The 19316-nt window shown below is 33.6% G+C and overlaps 1 protein-coding gene across 8 annotated transcripts in view; it reads right to left on the bottom strand.

The window, feature by feature from the left end:
• CCDC178 (coiled-coil domain containing 178) overlaps positions 1 to 19316 on the bottom strand; it is a 426260-nt gene that overhangs the window by 232294 nt on the left and 174650 nt on the right. For all 8 annotated transcript variants that reach the window (XM_038543570.1, XM_038543575.1, XM_038543577.1 and 5 more), the window contains one exon: positions 15268 to 15427. In XM_038543570.1, coding sequence (XP_038399498.1) covers positions 15268 to 15427 — 160 coding nt within the window. The remainder of the gene's footprint in view (positions 1 to 15267; positions 15428 to 19316) is intronic.

Raw genomic sequence — 19316 nt, 5'->3', positions numbered from 1 at the left:
TAGAGAAAGCCTTGGTACATTTTGTTTGTATTCTGTCTACCTTTTGAATTCAGAAAAAATCTTAATTAAGTTATTGTAAACATAACTGGGCTTTAATTTTTCTTATTTGATCATAGTATCCAAAGAACAATGGCCACTATAAGGCTATCCAGCACTAGTGATTAGGTAGTAATGATATCCTACTGCTATACTGTTTATAGGGGGGCTTTCAATATATTGAGGTAAAGACTACTAGAAACTAGGGTAACCATTTTAATCCCAGATGTGCAATTTAAAAACTAAGTGATTATGAGAAATCTTGTTTAACGTCTTTATATTTAAGTTCTCCAAATACAACTGAAAAATTAGAAAAAATCTTTGCTGCCTATCCCACTGAACTGCTTTGCCACAAGATAATCCTTGTACTTGAACCCTGAAAGAGCAACTTAAGAACTGAAGTTGGAAATTAACACATTTATCTTAAAGCTGTTCTATTTCAGAATTCAATTCAAATCTAAACTTATGAAAAGCAATGCATAAATTTGAGCCAAAAGCTAAAAATATTTTTATACTAATTTTTTGTTTTGTTTTGTTCATTCATTGTCTTTTTTTCCATAAAGGGTGTTTCACATTATAAAAATCAACACAGGTTATCGAAAAACATTTTCATTATTTTATACAGTACTGAAAATGAACATGACACTGTATACTAGTTTATATATTCCATTTCCTTTCTCTTTATAGCCTATTTCATTTTCTCTCAAACTGTTATTATTATCATGGCACCCAAATTTGAGCTATGCAGCTCCCTCAGGAGGTCAGGTATACGTGTTTTCTAAAAGCAGATAAATCAGACAGTGGGAGGGCTATTTGGGTAATGTTAACAATGCTTCCCCACAGGACACTGTACAAGTCACATCTGTGATATTTGTCAGAACATCACCTAAGTTTAAAAGAGAGTTCATGGTGCTGATACTTAACACAGAAAGCCACTAATAACTCACTAAAGAAAGTGATAGCTCGTCTCTTACTGTTTCTTCCCCCACCCCCACCCTCAATCTGGTCTATCTTCCTGTCTCTAGGTCTATCTCCCCTGTAAAACTTAGAGAAATAGGAACAGACTAGAAACTCTTAGTAACTGAAAAAAGTTTCCTGGCTGTAGCGAAGTACTTTAGGCTAAGATCTATCCTTATAAATACTATAATCCTATAGATACCTCATTTATGCAACATTAAATTATTTTTTTCTGAAAACAAGGGGAGGTGACCTCCCTGAAGATAGCAATTGAAGTAAAATTCATACAATTTAAAGGAAAATGGACAGGATGGGACAACTGGAGATTCTTTTAAATAAATAAATAAATAAATAAATAAACAAACAATAAACAAATAAATAATAAATATAAAAATAAAAAATAATGTGTCATGCTATTCAGTATGGCTTAGCTATTATGTAGATGACACTAAAAATTCTGGATTTTAGATGCTAATATATAATCATGTATATCTGATAACTTAAATAATGTACCTATAGTTGATGCCTTATCAATGGTATAGGTAGAAACAATACCATAACAAATCTTAGTGGTCTCAGCAATTCAATCTCTCTCCTTAAAAAAAAAAAAATTCTGGTAAGTATAGGAAAGTTGACAATATTTACAGGTGGTATTTTAAGTCTCTCTTCCCTTGATTCTATCTTCAGTTAGCAAAACCTATTACAATAAAGCTATGATTCTCTCTCCTCTGTGAAGCTGGTATGCTTCTCAGAGTTGAAGACTGTGCTTTATTCCAATAATCCTTGGTATCTAGAACAGTGTATTTTACATATGTATTAACACATACTTATCTGTAGTACTGAACCATTATCCTTATCAAAGTGAACTCTGCAAGTTCTTTTTAAAAAATATTTTATTTATTTATTCATGAGAGACAGAGACAGAGAGGCAGAGACATAGGCAGAGGGAGAAGCAGACTCCACGCAGGGATCCTGATGTGGGACTTGATCCAGGCATTCCAGTATCATGCCCTGAGCTGAAAGCAGAGGCCCAACTGCTGAGTCACCCAGGCATCCCAACTCTGGAAGTTCTATTCGTTGGTAAACAAACTCAGATTACATTTCTTTTTTTTTTTTAATTTTTATTTATTTATGATAGTCACACAGAGAGAGAGAGAGAGGCAGAGACACAGGCAGAGGGAGAAGCAGGCTCCATGCCGGAAGCCCGACGTGGGATTCGATCCCGGGTCTCCAGGATCACGCCCTGGGCCAAAGGCAGGCGCCAAACCGCTGCGCCACCCAGGGATCCCTCAGATTACATTTCATTCTCATTAGATGGTACTGAATAAAACTGTTTGCTTTATCCAAATCTGGACCTAAGTTAAAGAATATTAATTTCTCAAGGTCCTACATATTAGAGGGTCTAGTTGTAGTTAGCAAAATCCTAGTTCTCCATTTTTGCTTCCAAACCATTATTTCTCCATGTTTATGTAAAAATACTATTTGAGTTTTATATTGATTAAAGAATATAATCCTTTGTCCTAAAGAATATAATCCTATATCCTAAGGAATATAAACCTTCTTTCACTCTATTGCACTGTCATTTAATGGTTTTCTAGTCATTTTCCTACACTAAGGAAAGGCTTTGGTCCATGTGACTCAATCTTCTCTTCCTGTCTTTTGTTTCACCATCATTCTGTTTTACTTCAGTATCTATCTGGATAACATATCCAGTATTTTAATCTTAGAGTTTATAGACTTACTCAAATCTAGTTAACTTCAATTCTACATCTCATTAACAATCCATACCCATGGCACCAGAGCTGTTTTAAACTCTTATATCTCACTTTCTGACTATAATCTCTGCCTTTTGCTTCCTCTATTCTTGCTACTTTCTTTGTATCATAATCATCCAACCAGGAGTATGTCCTGATCTTTCTTCTCCATATTCTTAGTATTGTGAAATATTTCCTGAAGTCTCTAATGCAATGTATATGCCTACAGCTTCTACACCTATATCTTTTTCAAACTCTTGCTCCTCCAGTTCTAGGCTCTTACATTCAGTGGGCACTGGGCTCCATGTAGCTCCTTCAAAGGTATCTCATTTGATTGAATCTAGTTTTCATCCTACTTCTCAGTCCATATTTTTTGATACTGACATCACTAACCATTTTGTTATCAAAGTCAAAACTTTATATATATACATATATATACATATACATGTATATATATAAAATATATTTGATCATTTTTCCTCACCATATAACCAAATAGTCATGAATTTCTGCCTATATTAAATGTAAAAAAATTATCAGAAATTCCTAACCCTAGCTGAAAACCTAATCCTAACCCTAACTCCTAACCCTAACCACTAACCTCTAACCTCTAACCTTAACCCTAACCATGGCCCTAACCCTAAATCAATCTCTTTGGAGAGGTCTTTTAACTGCAGGGTAATAAGCACATACCCTACGCTGGCTCCATACTGAATCTTAATCCTAGATCTGAGGGGAAAAAAATGTGTATTTTTAAAAATGAATCATTGCCATTTGCAGCCATGTAGATGGAGCTAGAGAGTATTATTCTTAGTGAAGTCAGTTGGAGAAAGACAGATACCATTTGATTTCATTTAAGAAACAAAACACATGAGCAAATGGGAGGAAAAAAGAGAAATAAACAGAGAGACAAACCAAGAAAAAGACTCTTACACACAGAGAACACATTGGTGGTTAACAGAGGGGAGGTAGGTAAGGCGATGGGTTAAATAGGTGATGGGGATTAAGGAGTGCACTTGTGATGAGCACCAGGTGTTGCATGGAAGTATTGAATAACTACATTGTACATCAGAATAACTACATTGTACACTGTATTTTAACTAACTGGAATTAAAATAAAAACTTTTAAAAAAATATGGAATTCATCCTTTTACCTTGCTAGAACCTTATCATATTACCATTAAATTACTTTTTCCAAATACTTATTTAAATTCTAGTTAGTTAACATATAGTGTAATATTAGTTTCAGGAGTAGAATTCAGTGATTTGTTACAACATATAGCAGTGCCTCAATACACGTGCCTTCCTTAATAGCCATCATTTATTTAGCCCATCTCCTGCCTACCTTCCTTCCATCAATCTGCAGTTTGTTCTCTAGTTAAGAGTCTCTGATGGTTTGTGTCCCTCTTTTTTTTCCTTCCCCTATGTTCTCTGTTTTGTCTTAAATTCCACATATGAGTGAAATCATATGGTATTTGTCTTTCTCTGGACTTATTTTGCTTAGTATAATTACACTCTAGCTCCATCCATATCATTGTAAATGGCAAAATTTCATTCTTTTTGATGGCTGAGTAATATTTCATTTTATTATATACCACTTCTTTATCCATTCATCAGTTGATGGACATTTGGCCTCTTTTCATAATTTGGCTATTGTTGATGATACTGTTATAAACATCAATATTTTTGTATCCTTTGGGTAAATATCTACTAGTGCAATTGCTGGGTAGTAGGGTAGTTCTGTTTTTTACTTTTTGAGGAACTCCATACTGTTTTCCAGAGTGGCTGTACCAGTCTGCATTCCCACCAACAGTGCAAGAACATAGGGCTCGATCCCACAACCCTGAGATCATGATGTGACCCAAAACCAAGAGTCAGATGCTCACCTGACTGAGCCCCCCATGTGTCCCACAGTTTCATTCTTTTGTATGTTCCTGTCCAGCTTTATGAACACCATTTGTTGAAGAACTGTTTTCCCATTGGCTATTCTTTCCTGCTTTGTTGAAGATCAGTTGACCATATAGTTGTAGGTCTATTTCTGGATTTTCTTTTCTGTTCCATTGATCTATGTATCTGTTTTTGTGCCAGTACCATACTGTCCTGATGACTACAGCTGCATCATATAGCTTAAAGTCCAGAAATGTTCTGGTTTTGTGAAAAATGCTGGTGTTATTTTGATAGGGATTACACCAAATGTATAGATTGCTTTGGGTAGTATAGACATTTTAACGATATTTATTCTTCCAGTCTCACCACTAAGTTCTTAATTGGTATCACTGCATCCAAAATCACATTCCTCTCCAGCTTATTACATGTAATCAATGGTTGCCGATTGTTGTTACACATCATGGTATACAAATAAAAATAAATACTCGCTTTACCCTACTGGGGTAAAAGGACAAGGCTCTTTGATGGCAGTGTCTTCTGAGCCAGTTTCAGGCACCATAGACCTTTCCCAACTCTAACTGCTGACAGGATGAATGTCTCAGTCTAACTTTGGCCCAATACCAAGGTGGACAGCAGGACAGTGGAAATCTCTGCTAATTGCAGTGGGATTTTCCTCAGTGATTCTTCTGATCACTTATTCATGATGTAAAACCCTTAGTGTGACATTCATAGCTTTTATGATGGTGCTCCCACCAGTAGGTATGATCTTTTTCCACTACTTGATCTTCAAACATAATAAACTACATGCCATTCCCCAAATGCATGCTTATTTTTTTGATACTTGTCTGCCTTTTCTACTATTGTTATCACTACATGATGCATTTTTTTCCTTGACTAACTTATTACTACCCTCCAAGACTTGGTTCTGTTATTCTATCATCTTTACAGCCTATCTGAGATTTCCTTCAAACTCTTTTTCCTAGGTTCTAGAGAATTCTGTGCTTAATTCAAGAAAAGAAGTTGTTGTACCTTATTTAACTTGGGCCTCATCATTGCTCAGTGAAGGTAAATAAGAGCAAATGCACCTTTCATTTAAGATGCTTGGAATCTCACCCATATTCTGACACTCAATTTACAATTTCAAAATAAATAAATAAATAAATAAATAAATAAATAAATAAGGAACAATTTTCTTTATCCTTGCCAAAGTAAATTAAAATATAAACCTCACTCTTCCACATACTATTTTAGGAGTAGCATCACTCCATCTAGACTTCAACTCCACAAATGTTGAGTACCTACTATGTCCTAGACATTGGATTGACTCTGGAAGTACTCATGTGAATGAGATAGTGTTCTCTCTCTCAAAAGCATCACAAATTGGAATGCAAACCAAGTATTTAAGTGAAACTGCATAATACAACATATAATACAATCTCTTCCTCAATCTTATGTCTTTCCCTTTTGCTAGAAAATAACCTGGAACTTGCAATTTGCAAACAAATAAATAGAAATACACAAATTATTTTATTACCAAAGCTCTTGAAAGAGTATTTTAAAGCTGCCTTTCCAATTTCTTTCAATGCTCTTGCTCCCCTCACTATTATATTTGCTCTTCTGCCTTTACCAGTCTGATACTACTCTTCCTATTACTATTGCTCTCCTAATAACCAAGTTGTATGCAAGAAGGGCTATGGGCAGGAATTGCTGCTTTCAGGTGAATATGTATTTCTAGGATAAAGCTGACAGGACCTGCAAGAAGAAAGGAGGCCTACTGGAAGCCAGCAGGAAAGAACACATTTCTTCCTCCTTAAACCTTTCAATCTCCCTCTAGTACCCTATATTCTGTAAAGCCTTAGAGGCATGTGACAAAGAAAAGAATGTTGTCTGCAGAGCCCTAGCTCCAGTGGTCACCCAACTAAATACAAAAATGCTGACAGATAATAATTTAACAACTTACACATTGAAGTTCTATCTTCAGATATTCTCCAACCTTTTTCTTCAAAGTTTTCATGAGCTTCAACTATTTATGCTGTAGTGGACTCACTGATCTTTGACTCTATCCATTTCTACTACTTCTCCCAAACTCTATCTCCACATAGTGATTAGGTGGATGCTTCCATTTACACAGCCTCTACCACATGTAAGACAGATCCTCTTCTCAGCAAAGCCAGTCATCAAGTTCTTTTTACTTTAAATGCCACCATAATTTTTCTAGTCAAACGGTATCATACTTTCTTCTGTATATTCTGTTCTTCCATTCATGTATCATATGTAATTTGACATAAGACTCTGTTAAGTCTATAATCCTCATTGTCTCATCACCTCTCTTTAATTATGAAAGTATTTTCTTGTAACTTATATCTGTAACTCATATTTTCATTTCATTTCAGTTTGTCCTACATAATGCTAATTGATCTTGCCTATAGTGAGCACATTGTACTCCTGGAAAATTCCTCATGCGTCCCATTGCTTTACAAATTAAGTGTAGACTTTTCAAGTGGGTCTTCATGATATATCCCAAACCTACATTCTCAGCTTTATCTCTCATTATTTATCTGCATTACTAATATATGAGCACATTTAGATGGAAATTTGAAACAGTGGTATAATTAAAAGTTGGATGTCTCCACTTTACATTATTAAAAGCAATAAAATCAAACCACAATAATCAATATGCCAAAAAGTAATAATGGCAAAAGTAGAAAGGTAGTATCACCATAGAGAGCATTAAGCAAGATGATAGAAGCAAGAACCAATAAAACTAATCATATAAATTACTAAAGCAGAGTGGATTGAAAAGCAAAATTATCCTAAATATTGCTCTATAAAGGTTACAAATGCACATCTAAAAAATAAGCCAGAATACCTAACAATAAAATGCAAAATTAAGTTAGTCTAATAAAAAGAGCAGGTGTTGATATTAACTCTAAAACAATACATAGGAGAAAACGGTCACTATATGAAAAAATATAATCAAAATGTTCATTTATTATTTGTGAGTCTCTACGCATTAAATAACATGATATAGAAATATATAAAGCAAAATCCAAAAATTAATGCATACTGAACTAAACATTTAATTTATTTGCTCATAAATTATCTATGGAGCAAAAGTAGCAGTGATCTTGTTTGATTATCTCATGCAAATTAAACAAAACCTTGTAACAGAAATTTATTTTTCCCTAGCTTTGTTAAGGTCTAATTGATAAATAAAACTGTATATATTTAAAGTGGGCAGTGTGATGATTTGATATATGTTTACATAGTGAAATGATGACCACAATCAGGTTAGGTAAAACAACCATTATTTCGTATAATTATCTTCGTGTGTGTGTGTGTGTGTGTGTGTGTGTGTGTGATAAGAATGTTTAAGATCTACACTCTCTTAGCAAATTTCATGTATACAAGACAATTATTACCTATAGTTACCATGCAATACATTAGATCCCAAACTTACTCATCATATAACATAAGGCTTGTACCCTTTGGTCAGCATCTCCCCCATTTTACCTATCCCTTTGCCCCAGATAACCACCATTTTACTCTCTGAGTTCAACATTTTTTTTAATTCCACAAATAAGTGAGATCATATAGTATTTGTCTTTCTCTGTGTAGCTTATTTCACTTACCATAATGTCCTCTAGATATATTTATCTATTGCAAATGCAAGATTACATTCCTTCTCATGACTGAAAAATATTACATTATATATGGAATGAGTATCTATGTATCTATATACAATATTTTTATCCATTCATCCATTGACAGACACTTAGATTGTTTCCACATGTTGATTACTGTGAATAATGCTGCAATGAACATGAGAGTGCAAATATTTCTTTTAGATACTGATTGTCTCCTTCAGATATATACCTGGAAAGGAGACTGTTGAATTAATGAATTGCTGTTCTTAATTAAAAAAAAATCTTCCCAATGTTTTCCATAATTGCTGTATCAATTTACATTCCTACTAACAATATACAGGGTTCCTTTTTCTCCACATCCTTAGCAATACTTGTTATCCCTTTTGTTTTTGATAAATGCCTTCCTAATAGGAAAGAGATGATATCTCATTGTGGATTTAATTTGTGTTTTCCTGATGATCAGTGATATGGAGCACCTTTTCATTTATCTGTTGGCCATCTGTATACTTCTTTGGAAAAATGTCTATTCAGGTCTTTTGCCCATTTTTAATTGGGTTATTTCTGAGTTGTACGAGTAACTTCTATGTTTTGGAAATTAATCCCTTATCAGAGATACAGTTTGCAAATATTTCCTGCCATAGTAGGCTGTCTTTTCAATTTATTCATTATTTATTTTTCTGTGGAGAATCTTTTCAGTTTGATGTAGTCCTACTTGTTTATTTTTGCATTTGTTTCATGTCCTTTGGTGTTCATATGCAAAAAGTCATTGCCAGGACCAATATCAAGTAGTGAAATATATTAAAACTGCCAAAATTGCATTCAGAGACTACTAGGTCATTTTTCAAGTTTGTTTTTCATTGTAAGTGAGAAAGAAAAAAAAAAAAAACTATAGTATTCAACTCGCTAAAAAAAAGGAAAAGAAATAAAATAAAATTATAAAACTCAGTCAAAAAGGATAGTTAACAAAGAAAAAAGCTAACATTAATGACTTAGAGAACAAAAATAATCATCATGAACAAATCAGAATTTGGAGTGTTTTGAAAAACAACGATAAGGCAAAAATTTAATGAAGTCAATCAAGGAAAAGGAGAAAATCCTGTTGTATGAGGAAAGAATATAACTACAGAAGCAGAAGAAATGAAAAAAATATATATATACATTTCATGTAACTTAATGACAATAAATTTGAAAACCTCATTAAAATGATCTTTTCTAGAAAAAAATATAGCTTTACCATATTGACTCAAAAATTAGAAACCATCAATCATGCAAAAAACAAACAAACAAAAAACTAAACTGAATAAATTTTCCCATGTTTTTCTTCCAAAAAGAGTCAAGGTCAGATAATATGTATCACGGTATCACGGGGCATTCACCATCATGTTTATACACTTCTGACAGCTTTTATCCAGAACTATCTTTTCAAGATTGCATAGCAAATGTAATACCTTCCTCTGGGGAAAAGGCTGAGCACATTTGCTAGAAGCTCCCTTAAGAAACTGGGGCTCTCCTACATTCCAAGTTCATCAGGTGTGATAAAAATTCCTTGTGTATGCAGCATCCACCTGGACCACGTTCCCATTATCTCACAAGACTTGGAGCCAGGGCAAACCCAACCAAACATGAAACTTACACTCCTGTTGTGTAGGAAATAATAAAATCTCTCCTTCTCACCCAGGAGTTTCATGTCTTCTGCCAGCATATGTGAAACTACAGCAGGCTAATTTGTTAGCTTGCAGATGAGGTAAAATCTCTAACTCTTCACATATCTTGATAGTATCATGGGAGAATTTCTCAAAACTTTAAGGAACTGAAATGTGTTATGCTATTTAACAAAGAAAAAAAGAAAATCTTATTTCATTGAAAAAATCTTGTAAATCTCTAATACCAATATCTTGAACAAAGTATAAAACAGACCAAAAGATGTTCAGTATTAAATGGTTGCAAATTGAATCAAGTGATGTATTATAGTTTAAAAAAAATAACCAATTAGGTATACTTAAGAATGCAGTCTGGTATTTGGAAACTCATACTATAGTTACTCTAATTGACTAAAAGAGAATAATCATATATTTATGCTATTACTCTGCAGTGGGGGGCAGGGAAGAATTTCAAAAGTGGCACTCCCACTAGGAAATTAATATTACCTGGAAGAATCATACATCCAAAGTGTGTTCATAGAGTATTATCAAAACAATGCTACAAATACCAATGTATAGAAAAATGAAATGGATTATGGCCAAATGATTTTACTAGATGCCTCTAGGTAGTTGGAGGAAAAAAAAAAAAAACTAAAAAAAATGGTGATTGCCAGTTAAAAAATAAAAAGCCTATTCAAACTTCAAATATAGTGCTTTAATGTAGTGTTAGTAGAAATTCTGGGACATATCTTTAAGATTTAATATGATGCTGAAGAGACATGCTAAAAGAAGAGAGGCTTCTTCCTTGTTTAATGGATCATGCTCTAAGCAAACATCCAAAATACATTAAATTTATATTTGGTAATCATTTATATCTATGCCACATCTTTCCCTTACATTCTAGAGTTACTCTCTCCTGATTTCTATGTACCTACAATCATTGCAGCACCGGGTCTGTGGAAAAACTTCAAATGTTCCCTATTATGAAATTAGTACTCTTTTGCTACCAGTCCTCAAATTAAAATGTTAATTCCTCAAAGAGCCATAGATTTGACAAGTTGTTTTTAAAAAGCAATATGATGAATCTAATTAGTATTATTGCATGTGACTGATGCTTACTCCTATCCATATTGTTAAAAATATTATGCAAACCATGTTCCTAATTTTTTAAAATTCCATATTATTTTAAGATCTTTTGGTGGCAAGAAAATAGCACTAGGGCAAATTATTCTTGCCTAGGAGGTTCACTGGTCAGTTCTTCTAAATGTTTCCAGGTTTTCACATATTCATTTCTCACTATTAAGACCACAGAATATGTAATGTTTTTAATTTTATTTTAATCATACCTAATATATCAAGTCAGTGGGCCAACGACACAATTTATTGTATGTAACTTGTGCATTGTTACTATATTCAAGTTTGTTTTTCACATCTTCCATCTTTCTACTGATTGCATCTTTAAAATTGAGGCTAACATTTTGGTCATCCAACAAATGTTGGATGTCAAAATGTTGAGTGCCCTAAACATAGTATTCATAAGCTAGTTGTGTGAGTGAAGAAGTGATGAGTGGACAATAGGAGAATAATTTTTAAAATTTTAATAATCTTTGAAATTAGTTCAGAGATTAAATTTGTTTCTGATTTTTACTATTGCTGTACCTGGCTGTCTAATGAGGCAGTGAATCACTACCTCTGTATTAAGCTAGGAATTTTCCACATGAAAGGGTCAAGATATGATTTAATAGCTAAGTATGAGACTGTTATAAGTATTGCCTGAGAGTAAAAGATATGAAGCAAAATAAAAACGAATAAACTCTATGAAGTATTGGGAGACTGTCTTTTAGAACTCAATTTGGAAATTGTTTCATCTGCCAAAGATCCAATGTAATCTATTATGCTCTTCTCATATCATATCCTAAGTTCTAGAAAGGAGAACAAGGTTTTAGAAAGGGTACTAGAGAAAGGCACTGACATAGAAAAGCAATGGAACTTCTAGGGAAGGCTAATAATAAATTAAAATTAAATATTAAAATACCTGAAACTCTGGTTTTGTTGGGATCTTTCCAGTACCAAAATGAAGATCAGTAGCTAGAGCTATAGTACTTTGATGAATACGCTATATTTAAATTTTAAACTTAATTGCATTTGCAAATTATAGGTAGTTAATAAAAACATTTAACATTTAAAAAATCTTTCATTTAAAGATATCTGATATGGAACTACCTACCAAAAAAGGTTGATTTTAACTCCAGAACCACATTGCATGCTATCTAAAGTTTTTATGTATTTTTTCTTAAGCCATTTTATTGGCTGTTTGTATTTCTAATTCTATGTCATGTCTTCTTACATCCCCAGTTAATTGTACTGTGGCCTTTATAGACTTTTATTAAACAATTCCTTCAGATTATCCATAATTGTGATCAATTCTTTTGCCCCCAGGGGACAGCCCAGATTAGTAATACCACATTTATAATGATGTCTAATGATACTTGTTTCTTTATGGGAATGCTTCATATTACATACATACTTACAAATTTTTATCTCATCCAATTTCTAAACACGGATGAGACTCGTTTTCTATGAAAAATCACATTGCCTTTCTACTATTTAATGCCAATAACTGATCATAATCATAAATAGTGTCACTAATAATGAGATATATCAATTTCTAAACTGTGCATGTTCAAGCTGTATGCTTCTGGTCACAGAGAGTAAATGTATAACAAAGAGCTATCCAAGAGCTGCCAAGAGACAATTTCAAATAGATTAAAGGTTACTTGAGAAGTATTATTCAGATATTTAGCAGAATCCTTAATTGCTAGAAAGCAATAGACAATTCAATCATTTTCATCTAGAGGGAACAGACTGGAGGGCTAATTTCTCACGTATTATCAAGGAGAGAGAGAGAGAATGAGAAAGGGAAAAAAGGGAGAGATTCAGTTTTTGCATGCAACATGAGTATTCAACTAAAGTATCAGGGGGGCACAATATGGAAACTATCTGTGAAATGCTCCTGCTTTCAGGCATTATCATGCATGTGGACAGCAAAATTACCAAAAAAAGCATATGTTCATCCATTTATTCATTCAGTCATTCAATGAGTATTCACTCAGTGCCTCCCTTGTGCCAGGCATAGTTCTAACCTTTTAGGATACAGAGAAGAATGTGACAGAAAATCTCCTGTCCACACTCACAATACATTAGTATTGCAAGATACAGGCAGACAACAAACAAGTAAAAACAAATGAACAAAACAAGTTCAGACAGAGACTGGTACTAAAGACAAAACAGAAAGCCATGTGATGAGACAAGTGGCTGGAGGTAGGTACATTTCAGAATGGAAGGCAGAGACAAAATTCTGGCTGGAAAAAATACAAATCTCCATTTCTGAGAGGATAGTTATACAGGATTTTTTCTTTGTCTCTCTCCTGCTGACCATATTTTGCCATTTCACTAATTATTATTGTTTCATTAAAGTGCTGAAATGCCAGTCAATAAATGATTATTGAGATCCCACTGTGTTCTCAGCACCAGTACGATTGGAAAATGTGGTTGAATTCAAACAGCTAATTCTACTGCTGTGATAAAATATGAGGTAGAGAATGATGTTTAAATCAGTAAATAACTTAAGCCTTCTCTTTTTTGAGGGGTGCATTTGAGTCTAAACCTCCCCAGTTCGTCCATATATCACAAATCTTGAGATTTTTGCTCTCAATGATTCAGGAACTTCTGCAGGAGAAGGCATCATTTATTTCCACTAGATGGCACCAATTATTTTCATATTTTTTAGGGCCCCCACCCCCACAAATACCCTTTTTGTATGTAATGGCCATATTTAAAATGTTAGAATATTAGTTAACACTATTATTTAAAAATTGGTTTTTTTATTAATACTTTTCTATAGAAGGATCACAGAAATAGCACTAAAAATGCTGTTAATTAACCAACATACGTGTTTAATGTATATTTGCTCCAATTTTAAAAAATGAATCAATGTCTTTGAAAATGAAAAAAAGGACAATAGTAATTGAGTATATGAATATATATAATAGTTGAATATATAAATATCAAAATCAAAAAAGCTTATAAAAGTATATTATGTTATTACATATATCTTTAAAGGTTTTGCAGAAAATAGTTTTAATAAGATGTAGCAGAATTCTTTATTTTTTAGGAGTAATTTCCCATTGTATCTCTCAAGAATAAGCAATTTTAATATATATATACTGAAAACACCATAGTATTCATTATTACAATTAAATGTAACAAAAACTAATCCAAAATATAAAACAAGGATAGGAATCACTTAACTAAATATATATCATTTACTCATGTTCTATAAGAAATTTAATATGTATAGCTTTATAAAACTTAAACTTCAAATCTAAAAAATATTACGATTTCTGTTTCTAACTAGCAGGTTTACAGTGCAATTAAAACCCATGCAAAAATTTTCTACAGGAAAAGATCATGAAATATTCTTTTAAAAGGAGTTGATAAACATTTAGAGTGTGTTTATTCAGAAACAAAATTTTACTATTCTTATATCTCCCACTAAAAACATAAAAGTGGGTCTGGAATAAACATACTTCTAAACCAGTAGACTTCAAAATAAACAAGTATAGAAGGTCTCTGACAATGGTTCCACTCATGAATTTTAAAATTTTATGACGCAAAAGCTATATGCATTCAGTACTTCAAATTTTGAATTTTTATTGTTTCCCAGCCTAGTAGTATGGGGTAGGATACTCTCCCACGATGTTGGGCAGTGGCAGTAAACCTCAGCCTGAAGTCAGCCGTGGTGTGATCATGAGGGTAAACAACTGATACACTTAAAACCATCCTGTACCCACACTATTCTGTTTTTCACTTTCAGCTCAGTAGTCAATAAATTATATGAAATATTCAACACTTTATTATAATATAGGCTTTGTGTTAGATGATTTTGCCCAACAGCAGGCTAATGTAAGTGTTCTGAGCACATTTAGGGTAGGCTAGGCTAAGCTATGATGCTGGGTATGTTAAGTATATTAAATGCATTTTGACAATATTTTCAACTCCCAATTAGTTTACTGGAATATAACTTCCTCACAAGTCAAGGAAGGTCTGTAACAACAAAATGAGAGTGCATGTAAGATGCACCAAAAAGTACAATATAGTGTGTGAAGACTATATTTACTTATAAGAAAAAATAAGAAGTGACATGCTTATTATGCTAAGAGATTTACTTTTAAAATTTAAACATCTTTGCTACTTTAAGATGAAAAATGGGTGCCTCAAACTAGCTGCTAATTGCACTATCACTGTATTTCTTTCATTCTAAGACAGGCCAAAAATAATACTCACTTTAATATCTGCCAGAGTTTTTTGCCTCATGGTAATGAGTGTTCGATACCTCTGTTCTTCCTCATAAAGTCTCTCTTCATAGATTTTTTTCTCACTTACAAGATGATCAAACACAGCTTGAGCATGTTCCTTTTTGTATCTCATAGTTACAAATTGGTTCCTACAAAGAAACAAATGTATTTGCCACTAATCAATTCCTATTTTATTTTTTAAAATACATTTGTGATACATTTTAAAAGAGCCAATATTGCAAAGTCTTAGAACTGAAGGGTTTGGGAAAAATTCCCTAATCCTTTCTATAGATCTACCTCCACAGAGCTACTTCTAAATGATCCAGTTGGAAGGAAATCTCTGGAGAAATTTAGTATATTCTCTTGGTTGCCTACCCAGCATGTTTCTATTTTGTTGTCATTCCAAAAGAACCCCTCCTCCATGCAGCATATAACACCAACAATACATTCTAAATAGGTTAAACCAACTAGCAAGTGGCTAATTATTTAGGAGTGAACATACATATTAATTTAGCCTAATAAGATGAAAGACAAGGACCTAATTCTATGTAGAAAAGGCTCAACATCTACTAAATGTGAAGGTCATGTTTTCAAGCTTTATATCAATGGACATAGTGGAAAGAGAAAAAAATGAGTACCTAATGTTGAGCTGCTAAATCAACCAGCTCTGCAGCTTACTCTACCCAAGAGCCCCTATTATATAAGATGACACATTTCCCTACTGTTTAGTTCAAGCTGTTGTGTTAATATTTGTTTATGTGTGCATGTGCATGTGTGTGTATATTTTGGCATCTGTAACTAAGTATATTCTGACACAGAGGTTAAATGATTTTTATTCAAATAAGGAACAACACAGGTAGAAAAAAAAATCAAAAAGTGGTTAAAACAACACTGAAAACAAATACACTTAAGAAATAATTGCCAGAGTTGATCACTAACACAGAATGCAGAATAAATAGAGCTGCAAAAGCTCACCACAGTTTTATGTTACCCATATTTGTTTTTATCTTTGCTGGTATAGAAAAGTGAATCATTTGCAGTTAGCTAAAAAGGCAGCAGGACTAAAGTTTTCGAGGAGCTGAAATGTTAAAGTGCTTTGAATATAATATCTCATTTAATACAACAACCTTATAAAAGAATAATAATTACAGTGATTTACAGATGAGGAAACTAAACTTCACCATGATTAGCTTATATAAGCCCACTAGTAAATACAGAACCAGAATGCCAGTCCAGTTTTGTCTTACTCTGTTTGATTCAGCAGCTCAACACTAAATAATCTTTTTTTTTCAAAGGACGGCTACCACTTTTTTTTTTTTTAAGATTTTATTTATTCACTCATGAGAGACACACAGAGAGGCAGAGACACAGGCAGAGGGAGAAGCAGGCTCCATCCAGGAAGCCCGACGTGGGACTCGAACCCAGGTCCCCAGGATCACGCCCTGGGCCAAAGGCAACACTAAACCGCTGAGCCACCTGGGCTGCCCTCTCTTTCTCTACTATAGCTGTTACCAGAAATTTGAAATTTGAGAACAACTCTTTTGTTCACATTTTTAGATGTGAGCCTCTCCTTTCAAATAGAACAAGGTCAAAAACTAAAAGACAACCTATAGAATGGGAGAAGATATTTGCCAATGACATATCAGATAAAGGGCTAGTATCCAAGATCTATAAAAAATATTAAATTTATTAAACTCAACAGCAAAGAAACAATCCAATCATGAAATGGGCAAAAGACATGAACAGAAATCTCACAGAGGAAGACATAGACATGGCCAACAAGCACTTGAGAAAATGCTCCACATCACTGGCCATCAGGGAAATACAAATCAAAACCACAATGAGATACCACCTTACACCAGTGAGAATGGTGATAATTAACAAGACAGGAAATAACAAATGTTGGAGAGGCTGTGGAGAAAGGGGAACCCTCTTGCACTGTTGGTGGGAATGTGAACTGTTGCAGCCACTCTGGAAAACTGTGTGGAGGTTCCTCAAAATGTTAAAAACAGAACTACCCTAAGACCCAGCAATTGAACTGTTGGGGATTTACCCCAAAGATACAGATGCCGGGAAACGCTGGGAAACCTGCACCCCAATGTTCACAGCAGCAATGTCCACAATAGCCAAACTGTGGAAGGAGCCTCGGTGTCCATTGAAAGATGAATGGATAAAGAAGCTGTGGTCTATGTATACAATGGAATATTACTCAGCCATTAGAAACGACAAATACCCACCATTTGCTTTGATGTGGATGGTACTGGAGGGTATTATGCTGAGTGAAGTAAGTCAATCGAAGAAGGACAAACATTATATAGTCTCATTCATTTGAGGAATATAAAAAATAGTGAAAGGGAATAAAGGGAAAGGAGAGAAAATGAGTGGGAAATATCAGTGAGGGTGACAGAACATGAGAGACTCCTAACTCTGGGAAATGAACAAGGGGTAGGGGAATGGAGGTGGGCGGGGGGTAGGGGTGACTGGCTGATGGGCACTGAGGGGAGCACTTGACGATGAGCACTGGGTGTTATGCTATATGTTGGCAAATCGAACTCCAATAAAAAATATACAAATAAAATAAAATAAAAATTCTAAAAACAAAACAACAACAACAAAAAAAACCCAAACCAAAAACAAATAGAATAAGGTCTTCCCTTTAATCTGTGTTGCCCATGTTTTTTCCACTTCATCACTCATATCAAAACATCCAAAATTCTTATGCGGTATCCTATATAGATATTCACTAGTATCAATATTAGGAAACCTGGAAACCATGAAATTCACATGGGGAAGAGCTGGTGTGGCCAGAGCCAAAAAAGTTGCTCATAGTTGCTCCCTGCTATCATTGTATCTTGACCACATATATTTTGTTCACTATGCTAAGCATTTTGATATTGGATTACATTCAATACTGCATTTTTATTAGTTAATTATATATATGTACCCACATATACATTATATAGACTATATATGCATATCTCTGCATGAAAATAGTGTTTCCAAAAAAAAAAAAAAAGAAAAGAAAAGAAAATAGCGTTTCCTTTCTCATAGTGATAAAAAGAAAAAATTCTGAAGTCCTATGGGTCAGGGTTTAAATTCTTTTACAATTGTAAAAATTAGAGTCAAGAACAGCTATTATTCTGAACCCCACATTTTAATAGTTTTGTATATGTAAGTTTGTATTTCTAAAATTATCTTTAGATACTTGAAGTTACACCTTCCCATTTGTTGTTTCTGTCCTTGTTGGTGTCTGGCACTAGATGCACTCTCAATAAATAATGATTAACTTGATACAATCACCTATTGAAAATACCAGTAGATTATTTGCAATAATCTTCCTTTCCAATTCTCATTTAGGAAGTCCATGTGCACAGTTGCAAAAGTACACACTTTGGAACAAGATGGACCTAAACTGGAGCTGGTTCTACCACTGATTAGCTGTACAATGACAATCACTTAATTTCCCTGAGCTTGTATTTCCTCAGTATTCATATGAGAATGTTATTACATAATTTAAAATTTTGCTGTGAGAATTGGATAAGATAAGGTACACAGATTGCCCACAAGGTGCTTGGTACATTAGGAAGTCAATCAACGGTAACTTTAAATATTATTTGACATTATCCATCATCATTGTTAATTAAAAGATCTATAAACATTGTCACAGCATCAGCTATTCTTTTTCTCTTTTTCCTGTGAGAAGGCAGTTTTGTCAAGTTGGGAGAGGGAACTGATTCACTGGGACACGATAACCACTCTTGTTCCAAAGGCAATATAATCTAGCCACAGAATAGAAGAAAATATTAGAACTGAAATGATAAGAATTCTGAAGAAAAGAAATTCACTAGCTCCTAAACGAAATCTTTATAAGTTTAGTGTGAATTATATAATCTTAGATTTATACCACTGAATCTCAAAATATTCTTACAGATGTTAAATAACATGAATAAATATCTTTCGAAGTAAACATAATTCCTTGTTATTTACATGATACACTGAATATGATTTTGTGTTTTTTAGATAAAGTTGTATGATCAT

The sequence above is a fragment of the Canis lupus genome, chromosome 7 (assembly GCF_011100685.1).
Source record: "Canis lupus familiaris isolate Mischka breed German Shepherd chromosome 7, alternate assembly UU_Cfam_GSD_1.0, whole genome shotgun sequence".
In the NCBI taxonomy this organism is placed as follows: Eukaryota; Metazoa; Chordata; class Mammalia; order Carnivora; family Canidae; genus Canis; species Canis lupus.
The sequence above is the reverse complement of the archived record's forward strand: the minus strand, read 5'-3'. Positions and strand labels throughout refer to the sequence as shown.